General features: G+C 36.4%; 1 protein-coding gene across 1 annotated transcript in view; it reads left to right on the top strand.

Moving 5' to 3' along the window:
* LOC150095123 (glucose transporter type 1-like) overlaps window positions 1-15,622 on the top strand; it is a 407,241-nt gene that overhangs the window by 381,096 nt on the left and 10,523 nt on the right. Inside the window, exon 15 of the mRNA XM_090411496.1 lies at window positions 9,054-9,273. Coding sequence (XP_090267622.1) covers window positions 9,054-9,273 — 220 coding nt within the window. The remainder of the gene's footprint in view (window positions 1-9,053; window positions 9,274-15,622) is intronic.

The following is a 15,622-nucleotide window of genomic DNA, read 5'->3' as shown; positions in this document are numbered from 1 at the left end:
CTGCCACTGAGAAGAACTCTCAGAACTGGTTGGTTCTACACTGTGGCAGGCTCACCCCACCACAGAGCAGAGCCACTCATTTGCTCATATGTCATCTGAGGGGTAACAGCAACAGTCGAGCCTCAGTTAACTTCACGGGCTACAGCATTGCCATTCATTACCCCCCTCCCACCACCACCACCCAGGACCTAGGTGACAGCAACAGCCGAGCCTCAGTTAAAACTTCATGGACTACAGCACTGCTATTCATCACCCAAGCTTCCAACTGGTTTCGATCTTTTTTGAGGTCTCGTCAGTGTGAGCCAGACCCAGAGGTGGTGATACCAAGGTGAAAGCAATGGAGAAGTCATATTTACCTATACGAGTTGCTAAAAGGTGTCTCCCCTTATTATTAAATTACTCGGGACTTAAAGAAAGATGTTGGAAGTTTTTCCCACTTGGTTAGACTATAATAAATTTAATTTATTCCTTTATCCCACTGACGAGACCTCAATAAAGGTCGAAACTAGTCTGGATACTGGCCCTTCCCTTAATGCATAGCATTATACATGTTCGCAAGGAGATATGCTTTGCATTATGGGAGATACTAAGAATAGGAGTGATGAGAGCTTGGTCTACCTTTTACTACGAGTTGCCTCAGTCCTGAAGATACTTCGGGTGCAAACTTTATTTGCTTACACTTGGATAAAGGATTAAACTAAATTTATTATAGTCTAACCAAGTGGGAAAAAACTTCTAACATGCTTCTCTAAATCCAGAGTAATTTAATAAGGAGAGACACCTTTTGGCAACTCTTATAGGTAAATATGACTTCTCCATTGCTTCCACCTTGCACCACCTCTGGGTCTGGCTACCACTGACGAGATCTCAATAAAGGTTACCCTCATACCAGTCTGGCCAGTGGCCCTTCCCTTAATGCATAGCATTATACATGTCTACAAGGAGATGTGCTTTGCATTATGGGAGATACTAAGAATGGGAAAGATGAGAGCCTGGTTCACCTTTATCACGAGTTGCCTTAGTCCTGAAGATACCTCAGGCGCAAACTTTGTTTACTTACACTTGGATAAAGGATTAAACTAAATTTATTATAGTCTAACCAAGTGAAAAAAAATTCTGGTTATTATCCTATTCCAACAATGCCAATTTATTTAAATCATCCCTGCAGGATATCTATATCGCCTTTATCAACTATTGCTCTCCAGTTTTGCATCATCAGCAAAAAACTGAATAGCCTTCCCCCCACCTTAAATCTTTCCCCATATCATTGATATAAAAATTAGAGTAGTGGCCCTAATATAGAACTCTCAGGTACTCCACTAGTCACCCTCATTCCCCTTGATTCCACTTCATCACATAGTACTCAGTGGTGTATGTCTGTCAGTTCCCCTCCCCGCATCCATGCTATTAGTTTCATATGCATTCCCAACTTTTGTAAGAGTTTTCATTGCAGTATTCTGTCAAATGCTTTTGAAATCCAGCAGTATCACGGTGTAGCCATTTCGTTTATCCAATTCTGCTGTTAATTTATTATGAGATGTGAATTATTATTATTATTACGGACAACTCCAAGGAGTCGATAGACTCATTGAAGGAGGCCCTAACATCACGTCAAGAACAACTATTCGATATTCACACAGTATCTATCATACCTTGCCTTGAACTCATTCACAGTCATGGCACCCACAACAGACTCTGGCAGCTTATTCCACTCATTCACAACTCTCCAAGTAAAAAACCTAGCCCTAACACCCTTGCTAACCACACTCTTGCTCAGCTTCCATGTATGGCCCCCTAGTCCTCCCACCAAAAGTCCTATTCTCAAAAATATCATCTGAATTAATCTTATAGAAACCCTTCAGTAATTTCAATGTCTCAATCATATCACCCCTTTTCTGCCTATCAACCAATTTCTGCAACCCACAAATCTTCAATCTGTTCTCATAAGGTTCATTCCACAGATCTGCTATCATCTTGGTCACTCGTCTCTGGATCCTCTTCAACTCCTCCCCATCAAGAAGAAACCCAGGCACAGTAGTCTAGATGGGGCCTTATCAAGGCTCGATACAGAGAAAGAATAACCTGTTTGTCTCTGCTTGTTAAAGTATTTTTCAGCAACCAAGTGATTTGATGAGCTGATTTAGCCACTTTTGCAATGTGGCCCCTAAACTTCAACTCCCTATCCACCAACACTCCCAAATCCCTGGCCTCATCAATCTCCTGGAGTACAGTTCCACCAATGTGATATACTGCTGCCAATCTTTTCATCCCAAAATGCATAACCTTACACTTTGCCACATTAAACTGACATCCATTCTCCTTAGCCCAGTCCTCCAAACTATCCAAATCATCTTACAAAATTTTGACATCCTGTGCACTCACAATTGCTCTACCCATCTTTGCATCATCAGCAAACAAGTGAGCACTTCTTCTCAGATCCTTTCCTATATCGTTAATGAACAAATTAAAGCAGTGATTCAAGAACAGAACCCTGCGACACACCACTAGCCACAGGCCTTCTTTTGGACTCTACTCCTGAATAAACTACTTTCTGATATCTCTCCATGAACCACCCTCCTGTCCATCTCACCAACCCTATATCCATCCCCATATGCTGCAGTTTACTGATTAGAATTCCATGTGGTATCCTGTCAAAGGCTCTAGCAAGGTCCAGTAGAATCACTGGAAACCCATTACCCTTATGCAGTTCAGCCGTCACTGTGTTATAAAACGTGAGCAAGTTACTAAGGCATGATCTACCCTTCACAAAACCATGCTATCCCCCATACAGTATCTCATTTTCATCTATCCAATCCTGTATTTTCCTCTTGACTATTTTCTCCAAGACCTTGACAATGATTCCTGATATGCGTATCGGTCAGTAATTTACAACAGCAGTCTTGGAACCTCTTTTATGCGGTGGAACTATTTTCCCTCTTTCCAACCCCTCGGAACTAACCCAGACCCGAGACCAAAATTAAACAAAATGGTCAAGGGCACTGATAATTCTTTAGCCGCTTCACATACGGCATGAGCTCGTATGCCATCCAATCCCACAGATGTATCAACATCGAGGTTTTGTAATATGACCACGTCATTCACCACAATTCCCGTATAATCTATTGGTTCGTTCATTCCTGCACTGTCACCACCTGGATGATATACTCTTGCAAAGTGCTAGCTCAGTAATTCAACTATATCAATTGATCCCGTTACCGTCCTACAATCAGCATTCTTTAAAATCATTCTGCCATATACATTTTTTCTTTTACTTGCAACATATCAAAAAAACTGTTTGGGATTCTCTTTAGCCTGCATGGCTAATGTTCTTTCATAATCCACTTTTGCTTTTCTTACCACACTCATTACCCTTTTGGCCTGTGCTTTATACTGTTCATGTGCCTGCCTGTCACCTTTCTCCTTAAATTTCCTCCACAGTTGTTTCTTTTTTTGCAACTCAAGCTGTTATTCATCCATTTAACCCCTACTTGATTTATTATTCGGACTCTAGGTATACAGTCAGTCTCCTGCAAACACTTCTTAACTGCCTCCCATGCACTATCAACATCCAGCCCTTGCAGTTTTACATGCCATAGCACTGGACCAATCAAACTCCTAAGCTTGTCATACTTACCAGCCCGATGATTCCACATATATCCTGTCTTAATTGTAAATTCCACACCTTTAGCCACTTCCCAAGTCAAGACCCTATGATCACTCTCACCAATTGGTGTCAATGTGGTCATATTCGTTACAGCGAAATTCTCAGATGCAATTACTAGGTCTAGCACTCTCTGACCCCTAGTATTTTCCATTACATGCTGTTGCAGATAGTTATCCCTTAATAACTGCATAAATTCCAATTGCTTCCTCCCATGTGTCCTCTCCTCCCAATGAATGTTACCATAGTTGAAATCTCCCATAATAAATACCCTCCTTCCACTCATTTCCTCTATTTGCTTATGCATACTATCTCCTCCATCTATTCCATCACCTGGTCTATAGGCACCCAACACTATCTTTTGTTCTGCTAGTCTTAATCTCTCACCAAATAGCCTCAAATGTGCTCTTTTCTCTATCCTGCAGTTCCACTTCTATTCTCCTTGGCTGCAGCTCATCTGCTATCATCAGTAAAACTCCTGAACACACCATACCCCTCACATTCAATCCCACTAGCTATATCCTCTTCTGTCAGCGATGTTTCACTAATGCCAATAACTTGTGGCCTGAAAGTGCCAACCAAGGCCAAAAATTCTTCCTTCTTGTTCCTAATACTTCTGGCATTAGTATACATGAATTGCAAAAGCCCATTTGTCCCATTCCTATTTTGATGCCTTATACTAACCATCCCATTCTGATTCGTAGTCTTTCGTATTTACTTGGGCATATTACACACATTCATACACTCAAATGTCTCCCTAAAGTCTGCATAACTACTCCCCCCCCCCAGTTAATAACTCTAGTTTCCCTGATTCTGCACTTCCACTTCATTCAACAACACCTTTTCAAGGCTCCCTACACCAAATCCATTCAAATGTAAACCATCCATCTTATATAAATCCTTTCGCCCATCAAACTCACTCCACGCATCCACAAATTCCACACCATTCCTCCTATCCATGCATTAGCGATTTTGGCCCTCCTTCTATACTCTTCACTGTCATACCATGGCAACAGACTCACCATCCTAACTCTCTCACTCTTCTCTTTTGCTACCTCAAGTAATTCCTTCAAATCCTCTCTCATAGCCATTTTGTCTCCTTTCAAATCATTTGTTCCTGCTACTACTGTCAATTCTTTCACTTTCTGCTTTTGCATTCTAATTGACTCACTTACATCCTTAACATTCGCCAGGTTGGCACGATTTTGTCAAACTCTCATCTATCACACCTCTTACTAAAGAATCTCTTTCATTTTGTTTACACTTACTATCATACTCTTATTTTTCTCATCATACTTTTGCCGTTTATTAGTTGGTACGCTCGGTAAACATTTTTTCTAACGCTCCAGCTGCCGATTTTCCCTATGTATCGCTCTGCGTAACCATGTGATCTCACTCATTGCATCTGTCTCATCATTTTTATTATCCGTTAATTCATTCATTCGTTCTGTATTTTTACCTTCATTCTCACTTTCAACGCCACTCTCACGGCTATCTGGTACTACCTTGCAAATATCACTATTCATACCTCGCATATCACTATTTTCTACATTCCCACTTTCAACAACGATATCACTCTCACGACCTGAAACACACACTTAAAATCCTCACATTCCTTACACTTTCTGCACACATTCACTCCACTATCATTGTCTAACCAGACTCCAATCGCTCTCCTCAAAGCATACATTTCACAAACGGTACACTGAATAAAATCCTTTATATTAAAAATTTTGGACAAAGATGGTCTGGACGCCATTGTTTTCCTTCTTATCGGTGCCATGTGCATGCTAATAATCGTATCTGTCAAATTATTAATTGAAATAACTCAGAAAACACACAGACACACTAAGATACGAAAAGTAAATAATACTACATAAGATTCAAGCAAATTTACCAATTATTACTTAAAATAATACTTATCTGTTCAGGAGCTCTCTACAAATACTACACACCAATTAATTGGGAGTTGGCCACATCTAGTGGCCAACTCCCAATTAATTACTAAGACAGGACGTACCCTTTACAAAGCCATGCTGCCCAGAATATCACATTCTTGTCCATCCACTGTTGGATTTTACCTTTAATAAACTTTTCCAATATTTTATCAAGCACTCCTGATATGTTAATTGGTCTGTAGTTTTCTACCTCTGTCTTTAAGCCATCTTATGCAATGGAACTATCTTGCCCTCTTTCCAGTTCCTTGGAATCTTGCCAGAGATGAGATTTAGATTGAACAACTTCGTCAGAGGCAATACCAATTCTCTTGCACATTCACATAGTACATGGGCTTACATACCATCCAATTGTACTGCTGTGTTCACATTGGTATTTTTCAATATGATAGACGCCTCCTGTTCATCTATCTCAATTTTGATATGTGTGTCTGTCACATTAGCAACTGCAAAATCTCCACTTGGTTGATATACCTTTACAAAATGATCACGGCAACTCAACTATTTCTTTTGCATTTCATGACTTATTTTTTAACGGTATTAACAACACCAAACAATTTTATCAAAGAGATGTTTTATTAACTGCTTATATTTTGCTGAATTTCAACTCAGTATCATCAGAGCACAACACACTTGTACACGCAACAGCAAGTGAGTAAAACAATACAGTTGCAGTGGACAAAAGATCTAAAGTCCTATTTTTGGTGCCCTTTAACAAAAAAAAAAACATCTATGTGGGAGTTTCTCTTAACATAACAGTCTCTGAAATGTTGGCAAATTAATGCAACCATATTTGTTAAGGTTGGGAGAATTCTTTAAAACCATTTGTGACTCAAAAATTAATCTTTCAGATCTGTAACGACCTCCTAAATAGCACATTCGTTTTCTTATTACTATTATTATTATTATGGGTATCTCCATGGAGTCAATAGACTCATCGCAGGAGACCCAAACTATCAAAACAATATCTATCATATCTCTTCTTGAATTCATATATGGACGAAGAACTCACAACTGAGTCAGGCAATGCATTCCACTCATTCACCACCCTTCAGGCAGAAAACCTCTTTCTCACACCCTTGTTAACTTAACCACATGTTTCCTTAATTTCCAGGGATGACCTCTTGTTCTTCCATGACTATCACACAGCTGAAACATTTCCCCTGCATCAATCTTATAAAAACCTTCTAGTAATTTAAACGTTTCTATCATATCCCCTGTGAAGGAGTGTCCAAAGTGTGGTCTGCCAGTCCTGATTTGCTATAGTAATAGTAGCAAATGTATTTTTCATGTTTTTGTCAGGCGGATGTTATCTTCCTGTTTGCCCATAATAGGAACTTCATACTCATGGGTGTGCTGAAGGGTGAAGTTTATCCTTAGCTGAGTGGATGTTGAAGAATGCTGATAGTAGAAACAATCTCTCTTTATGCTTTAATAGGGCTATCGCATCCAGGGAGGAATAACAACTCCTTGTTTCTACTTGTCAACATTCTTCAATTCCTTGCAGTCCAGTTCTGTCAATATAATACACAGCTCACAATCTTTTCATCTCTAAGTTTATACTTTCCACATTAAAATAACAACCATTATGGACATGGATGCTTGTGATTGTATGTGAAAATACTAGTGGTGGTTGGCAGTAGATGGCATTGGTGTAGTTGCGGTTCATTGTAGTTGATGAAATGAGTACTGGAGACAGAGAGTTGTAGAGTATGTGCCCTCTCTTGATGAGTCTTTAGACTCCCTGGAGGTGTCATGTAATAATAATAAATTATCCTTTGCCCATACACTCAATCTATTTAAATCATCTTACAGAATTTCTATGTCATATGTTATGAACTCTTGTCCTTGCCAATTTTGCATTAGCATTCATTTTTGGAATATTTTTTCCCCCTTACAGTAGTTTGTGTCTTTAATCACATTTCAAATAATAGTTTTCATGCAATTTATGTTTTTATACCTTTTAAAAACATTAGTGGAATTAATAGACATAGATTAAATAATACAAGGATTGTTTGAAAGGTTTGGTAAAAAAAATAAGTTAAACACATTTTTTTTTGGAAAAAATTCACCTTTATTTCTAAACATAGTCTCTATCAAGGTCTACAGATTTGGTCCAATGTGTTTCCAATTTTTTCATCCCATCTAAAAAGTAGGAGTTGTCAAATTGTGCAAAATAGTAATTAACAGCCTTGATGACATTCTCATTAGGAGAAAATTTTTTTCCACCGAGCCAAATTTTTAAGTTTGGGTACAAGAAGAAGTCACATGGGGTCAAGTCCAGAGAATACAGTTGATGTGGAACCAATTTGAACCTCAATTCGTGCAGTTTTGCATCACAATGGCCAATGTGTGGGACAGTGCATTGTCTTGATGAAAGAGCACTTTTTTGTGCGCCAATCTTGACTGTTTTTTTTCTTCAGTTCTTCTTTTAAACAGTCCAACAATAACACACAGTAGACTCTTATTGTCTTACCCTTTTCCAAATAGTCTATCATGATAATTCCTTGGGAATCCCAAAAAACAGTGGCTATCACCTTCCCAGCTGACAAAATGGTCTTTGCTTTTTTGGTGCTCTTTCACTAGGCATTGTCCACTGTTTTTGACTGCTGCTTGGACTCAGGTGTGTACTGGTGGATAAAAGTTTTGTCTACGGTCATGAATCGATGAAAAAATCCTGCAAATTGCAATTAAACATCACTGCGTTGAAATGTCTTTTCGCATGCCTTTTTTGATCGACAGTCAACAATCGCAGCATTCATCGCATGCACAATTTTTTCATGTGCAATTTTTCATACAGGATATTATATACTGTTCAGTTGAGATGCCTACAATCTCAGCAATCTCATGTACTTTCACTCGGCAGTCTTCCATAATGATACCATGGATTTTGTCAATCATTTCCTTCACAGTGACCTCAGTTGGGCATCCCGAATGCTCTTCATCTTTGATGGACTTATGACCATGTTTAAACTCATTTATCCAAAAATAAATAGTGTTTAATGCTGGTGCAAAGTCCCAGCATTAAACACTATGTTTAATGCTGGGACTTTGAACTGCATCTAACTCGGCTTTGATCTGCATGGCCGTCCACTTCTTTAAATAAAAATGTTTTATCACCGTACGGAAATCGTTTTTCTCCATTTTTATGAAAAATGCAAACATGGTAATTTTAAATGTTTGCCAAATGAGAACTACACATCGCACATGGGAGTTGATAGCATGTTTGCCAGGGGTCATGAAAAAGATGATACATGCCGACACTGGTATGAATGAACAAATTGTGTCACCATCTATTGAAAATTTATCAAACTTTTCAAACAACCCTTGTATTATGCAGTACCCTAAAGATTTTTGAATTTTGAAGAAATTGTATCATTTTGTTAAGCCAGATATTATTTGTTACTATTAAAGTTTAACCATTTTTCATATTTCAGAGATTATTTGAACACTACTCCTTCCTTCCATTTACGGCCCTTCTGGCAGTCTTCTGGACATTCACTTACAGGAGAGTTCCAGAGACAAAAAACAAGACATTTGAGGAAATTTCTGCCTTATTCAAAAGGGATGGAGTTGTAAATGTTAATGGACTAACGGTACACAGGAAGTCTGCACAATCTGCAGAGCTAGTGCCAGAAGAGAGAAGATATGAAATGTGTAAGACACAACTTTGATTTCGATATATATACAAGCACCATCATCCCCATTCAGCTATTGCACTGCTTTCTGCAGCAAATTTTTAATTATGTGCATGGTTAAAAATTTTATTTGACACTCAGCACAGTGATATTTTCATATTATATAAAATTTCATTACAAAGTTCTTGATTTTTATTTCATCAAGTACTAATATTAAAATGTTCTTTGTATGTATCAACTTTTGTACTGAAATATATGAAATTGCTTTGGTTGGAGATTAAAATTTTAGCAGGTACTATCAATAAATGCTGATCCTTGTTGGGATTAGCTGCTTTTTATATTTATCTGAAAGAACTTTTATAACTGTGATATATTTTGAAATCAGGATACACTGTTTTTTTATTTTCTTTTTTAATTATCTTGAATTTTCAGTACATTTTTAAATTGTTCTCTTACTAATAGTGTTGCTGGTTTTAAAGCTTAAGACTTTATATAAGATTTTATTTGTTATGTAAATAACTTGAATGAATACTGACATTTCTCTCACACATTTGTTTTCTTTAGTTATCTATACATTTGTAAAGGAACTAATTATTAACTATTTTGATTACTGCTGTTTTGTTTATTCCCTCCTTAAGGAGATTTCTTTAAATCACTTATTGAATCTCTTAAGTGTTAGTTTGTTTTCTTTGTTCCTGTAATTTTTAATAATTTATAGTTTTTTTTTTCAAAATCTTTCATTCTATGTTTTATTATCTTTATTTTTTGGTGATTGTATTATTATTGTTCTAGTGATTTTTTATTGTTGGTATATATGAAAAATAGCACATGAATAATGTGGCTCCAGTTTTGTATGAGGTAGTTGAGGTAAATTGGAGCTTGTCAGATATGGTATGATCTCGCAGTATGTGCTGTGCAGAGTAAGCTCATGTAGCCTTATAAGTGACTGGCATTTTTTCTGATATTAAGATTACAAAAAAAAAAAAAAAAAAAAAAAAAAAACATACAACTATATATATATATAGTTGTATCTTTGATGACATGGTAAGTGCCACTAACTAGTAGTTTTCCTTTCTATATGGGTCACAAAACTTGAGTCTTCATGTTCTGTTCCTGGCTGAGTAGTTCTTGGAGTAGCATAAAAGAATAAATGTCACTCAGATAGAAATGCCAGTTAACTAATTTAATTTATTTAGCATGCCTATCTATAAAGTTTGTGCATTACCCATCATCTGAATACAAGTAAATTACCACTGTGTGTGTGCATGCACTCACCATTTGGTGGGAATAATCATTGATAAACAATCTTAATCTTGCATTGATAAACTTCCTTTCATCTTTTAAAATAAATTAAATCACATGGATTTTCAAAGGTTGCCATTTTTACTGAAAAAAAAGTTACCTTGAACCTAAAAAAAAATTTAAAATACAAAGTCAACTCTTAACCGAACATTTTAGTGACTTTGTGACTCATCACATAGCAACAAATATACATCTAGGTCACAGCCTCCTTTTCAACTAGCAACGTTTTATCTGCCCCATTCCTCTTAATTCAAGTACTAGCTTTTCATGAGTTACTCATCTAGACTTATTTGCATAAGCAATAACTTGTCTAAGCAATAACATGGAATTGTACAGTTGCTAAAAAAAAAAAAACAGAGTAGTTTTTTTATCATATCTTATATACTTCAAGGCCTTCCTTTGTGCATTATATCATATTATTCATGATTATTTATCAGTTCTCCTACTCATCTTTTTATTTTCAAATATCAACATCGTTTTTCCTATTCTACTCTTTTGTTGCATCTTTGCTGAAATCCAAGCCATCTGTATCATAATAATTAAATAAGTCAGTTACTATTTTATTAACATTAGACATACACACATGGAGTCAAAAGACTAACTGCAAGAGGTCCCCCACTGTCATACATAATTTATCAAACTGTGCCTTAAACTCATTCACCATCTCTGCCTTCATCACACATTTTCAGGCAGTGCATTCCATTCATCCACCACTCTCTATGCAAAGAATCTGCCTCTCACTCTCCTGCTTACACCCTCTTTATGCAGCTGTCAGAGATGACCTCTTTTATTCTATGAAAAACCTCTTCCACATGTAATTGGTAACAGCCTCTTAACAACTTATGTCTCAATTTTCTCCACCCCCCCTTCTCCTGTTCATGAGGCTCTGCTATTTGTATTTCAAATAGCCGAGATCTGGACTCGTGGGAGGCCAAACTGCCATTACTTACACACATTTTTCCTGTCATTCCTTTCCTTAAATTCACTTAAGCTTTCTTCACACCAAACATCTTAGATAGTGGTATAAATTTTCTCAGGAACCTTTCCAATATATACTTATCTGCTTGAAAACCAGGTAACCAAATCTGCATACAGTAATCCATATGTGGCCTGATCAAGGGCTTTATACACTGAACCATAACTCTTTACTGCTACATGTAAAGGTTCTCCTTGTTATTGTAATAATCTGTTGTGTTGTCCTCACAATTTTAGTAATGTAATTCTAAATGTAAACTTCAGGGCCCTGTCCATAACTCCCAGATTTCTCATCTCCAATACCTTTTCAAAATTTTCCCACCAACTGTATACTCTGCATCCCATCCTTATGGACCAAATTTTGAACTACACAATACTGAAGCAGTAGCTCTGGAAGTCCCCACTTGATTACCCACTCTGTTCTGTTCAGATCTTTCTAAAGGACCATAACATTTGCTCCAATCTTCATAGTTTTCTTCAACTTTTCATCATCTGAAAACCACTGCATATCTCCAGATAAATATTAATGCCCCTAAAATAGACTGTTATGGCAAACCACTAGTGACTTTCCTCTTACATGACACTATTCCCTCATATGTAGCTTGCTGACACCTATATGTATATGCATCTATCAAAGGCCTTGGCAAAACTATATTCTTGTTTTATCCAATGCATTTGTCACCTTGTTGCAATACATAGATAGATTGCTAAAGCATAAGTTCTTCCATAATAAATTTAGTTTAATCCTTTATCCAAGTGTGAGCAAACAAAGTTTGCTCCTGAAAATATCTTCAGGACTGGGGCAAGACACAAGTTCCTCCCTTTAACAAACCAAAGCTGACCATCATGGAAAATACTGCTATCATCAATCTAATTGTAGATCCTAGCCTTCAACAGCCTCTCCAACAGCTTTGCAACTCCAGACATACAAATCAGCCTATAATTCAAAGCCTCAGTCTTATCCTTCTTTGTGATGCAAAACAAGTTTACCCTCTTTCCACTCTCTAAGAATTTGTCCTGTTTTAAAACACTTGTTAAACAGGCATGTCATTATTATTACATGGGCATTTCCATGGGATCTGGATTCGTGGGAGGCTCAAACTGTCCATTATTTACATACATTTTTCCTGTCATTTCTTTCCTTAAATTCACTCATTGCTAACAATTCCTTGCAGTTTTTACCTATTGAATTTGTCATCCATTAATTTGATAGTTCCATACGTGTGTGTGTGTATATATATATATATGTGTGTGTGTGTGTGTGTGTGTGTGTGTGTGTGTGTGTGTACACACACACACACACACACACACACACACTACTTGATAAGTATGTTGTTGTTTTTTTTTACCAGAAAACTAATGTAATAAAAAATAATTAACACTGGGTTTATGGGTTGTAATGATTTAATAAACTTACTAGTTTTGCCACTTAAGCTAGTGGCTTCATCTGGGTTAGGATGAACATGCAAATATACAAGCGTTAAATATGAATCATTACATCACTAAAAAACACCAAATGTAGGGACCATTACACAAGAATACAAGTACAACAGAAACAAAACACATGGAGCATGGATGCTAGCACATGGTCAGTCACTGTTCAGCAGGTCATCCAATAGTTAACAGAAAAATTAAAGATTGAGGTTTCTAAAGATCTAACGAGTGACTTCCAAATGTTACAGCACACTTGGTTTCTGTTTAGAGTGCCTTGTGAATGGATTACCATTGTAGCCTCTTTGATGGTGTGGGAGCTGAAGTTGTATTCTGTGTATGGCATGGAGCTCTTATACCCTTCGATGTTGTGGTGAGTGTGGACAAGTCATGACTGCATGTGAAATTTTCAGCTAAGAAAAAGTATATATAGAACTACCAATAACAGAGTGTGGTCTTTTGTGCATGATCTTTCTTCTCAGTTGGAGAATTTGAAGTGGATATCTTATCTATGGACAAATTATCTCATGCTCTCACCTATCCAGCACTCATAAACCTCATGTCCATGTACAAAGGAGAATATAGAATGTCATCTACATTGTCTTTTGTGTGTTATGGTCTAAAATATGACTATATATTTTATCTTATTGCTATTACACAACCTTACATTCCTGCTGAACTTCTCTTTTTTTGTCGTAATTCAATTCTTCTGCTGTCATCAGCAAAATTTCCCCATTCCATCCTCTTCTTTCTGTTGACCATGAACATACATTACCCTGTTTCTACTCCCTTGGAACCTTGCCAGAATAAAATTTGAGTAAAATCTGTCCAAAGGTTTGTCAAGTTTTTATTTAATTCCAATCATTTTCAGGAGCACAAACGGCCAAAATATGTAAAAGTTGTATTTTGCAATAAGTTAGCTATATCTGAATGAAATTCAACAAAACTGGAAATTTAGGATATACATAACATGATATCCATGTCATCATTTGACTTTTGCTTCATTCTGAATTTCCTGTTCTGTCAGGTGTCTTCTCCCTCCAGGAGATTGACTACCATGTGTCTCCACCATGTCCTATTCTGCATTCATATTAGCAAAATGATTTAAAATGATATTAAAAATTTTGCACTAGTTTGGGATTTTGATGAAATTTAATATTTAGGATCTATTAAAATTTGCAAAGTAATTTTGGATTAGAGGTGTCAGTGAGATCAGACCCATTTGAAGTGGAATTTTTTTTTTTTAACTTATTTTTTTTTAAATAAGTTAAAAAAAGATGCAAGACCTATACCAGTGTTCCTTAACCAGTTGCCTGGTTAAAGAGACAATAGAAATTAGAAATGTTTTGAATTTTTTGAACAGCTGAAGGTCTTTGAAGAAAACCTTGTGAGGTTATGCTGTTCTTGAATATAAGAAATTGATTCAGTAGGTTTGAAGCTAGACATGTTGACCAGAACATGAGAACTTTAAGAACATGAGCATGTACTTAAAGGAAAGTGGAAAAATGGTGACCATTTTTCATTTTCACAGTTCATTGGACTGCTGAAAATTTCTATAGAAGAGACATAAAGAAGAAACAGAATATTTATGAGAAAGTGATAGGAGTGAATTTGTATGAATGGGATTATCAATTTGTTAGATTGCCTTTTTTTTTCCTTTTTTTTTTATAGCATCAAGCATTTTGAGACTGAACAGGTGTGGATGTGATGTGTTTGTGTTAAGAAATAGGATCACACTCTCTTCTCATTTCGAGAAGAGAGTGTGATCCTATCTAATAATATGGGTATTATCTGAAAGGTAAGAGGAAAGTGAAGTTAAATAACTTTCTTAACCATATTCCAGCAGCATTGCAGTTCAAAAAATTTTTCCTACCCAACTACATTAGGGCAAGGACAGTTTAAATGAGGTTTTCAGATAATAGTTATGGAAATCATTGTGCACTACAAGTCTTGTCAAATGTAAAAGAGGAATGGAGAAAAGAGGAGGTGTACTTTCCTTAGAAAAGTTATGGATAAGATTTGTAGTCTGTGAAAGAAGATAATTTATATATAATATGACATGAGATGAATGATTAGCAAGGAAACTGACAGTCCAATTTCAGGACAGAAGGCAGGATGCAATATATGTTAGTTAGTAAGCCTCTATACCAGACTCAAATGTCTTGAAAAATGTTAAGAGTAACCATATAAGACACAGAGGAGGGAAATACAGGGTGATGATAATTAAAGTTTCTAAAGTTACTGTAAGTTATAAGTTACTCAGTTACTGTAACTGAGTAACTATTCAGTGAAACGAATTTAATATATAACATGATGATGTGTGTGACAATGGAATTTTGTTATGTGTGCAAAAACCAATGTTAGTTCTAACAAAAAAAAATTACATTTCTTCATTAGAGTTCTCAATTTAAATTTTCAAGATTGTGCAAAGATTTTCAAAGGCTTTCTATGCTAGATAAACTTGAACAAGAATGATTGTTAATTTCCTGCATTTAAGTAATTGTCTTTCAACAAATGAATATGTAAATATTTATATGTTTTTTATGAGGACACTTCAAATCCTAGCTTAATGTATGTATACACATCACTTTTAGACAAACCCTGACTTATGTAAAAGTTTAACAAATTTTACATAAGTCAGATTTAACCAACCCTACCAA

The sequence above is a fragment of the Typopeltis vanoorti genome, chromosome 21 (assembly GCF_054136105.1).
Source record: "Typopeltis vanoorti isolate ZY-2024b chromosome 21, IOZ_Tvanoo_1.0, whole genome shotgun sequence".
In the NCBI taxonomy this organism is placed as follows: Eukaryota; Metazoa; Arthropoda; class Arachnida; order Uropygi; family Thelyphonidae; genus Typopeltis; species Typopeltis vanoorti.
This window is presented reverse-complemented; position numbering and strand designations above follow the sequence as displayed.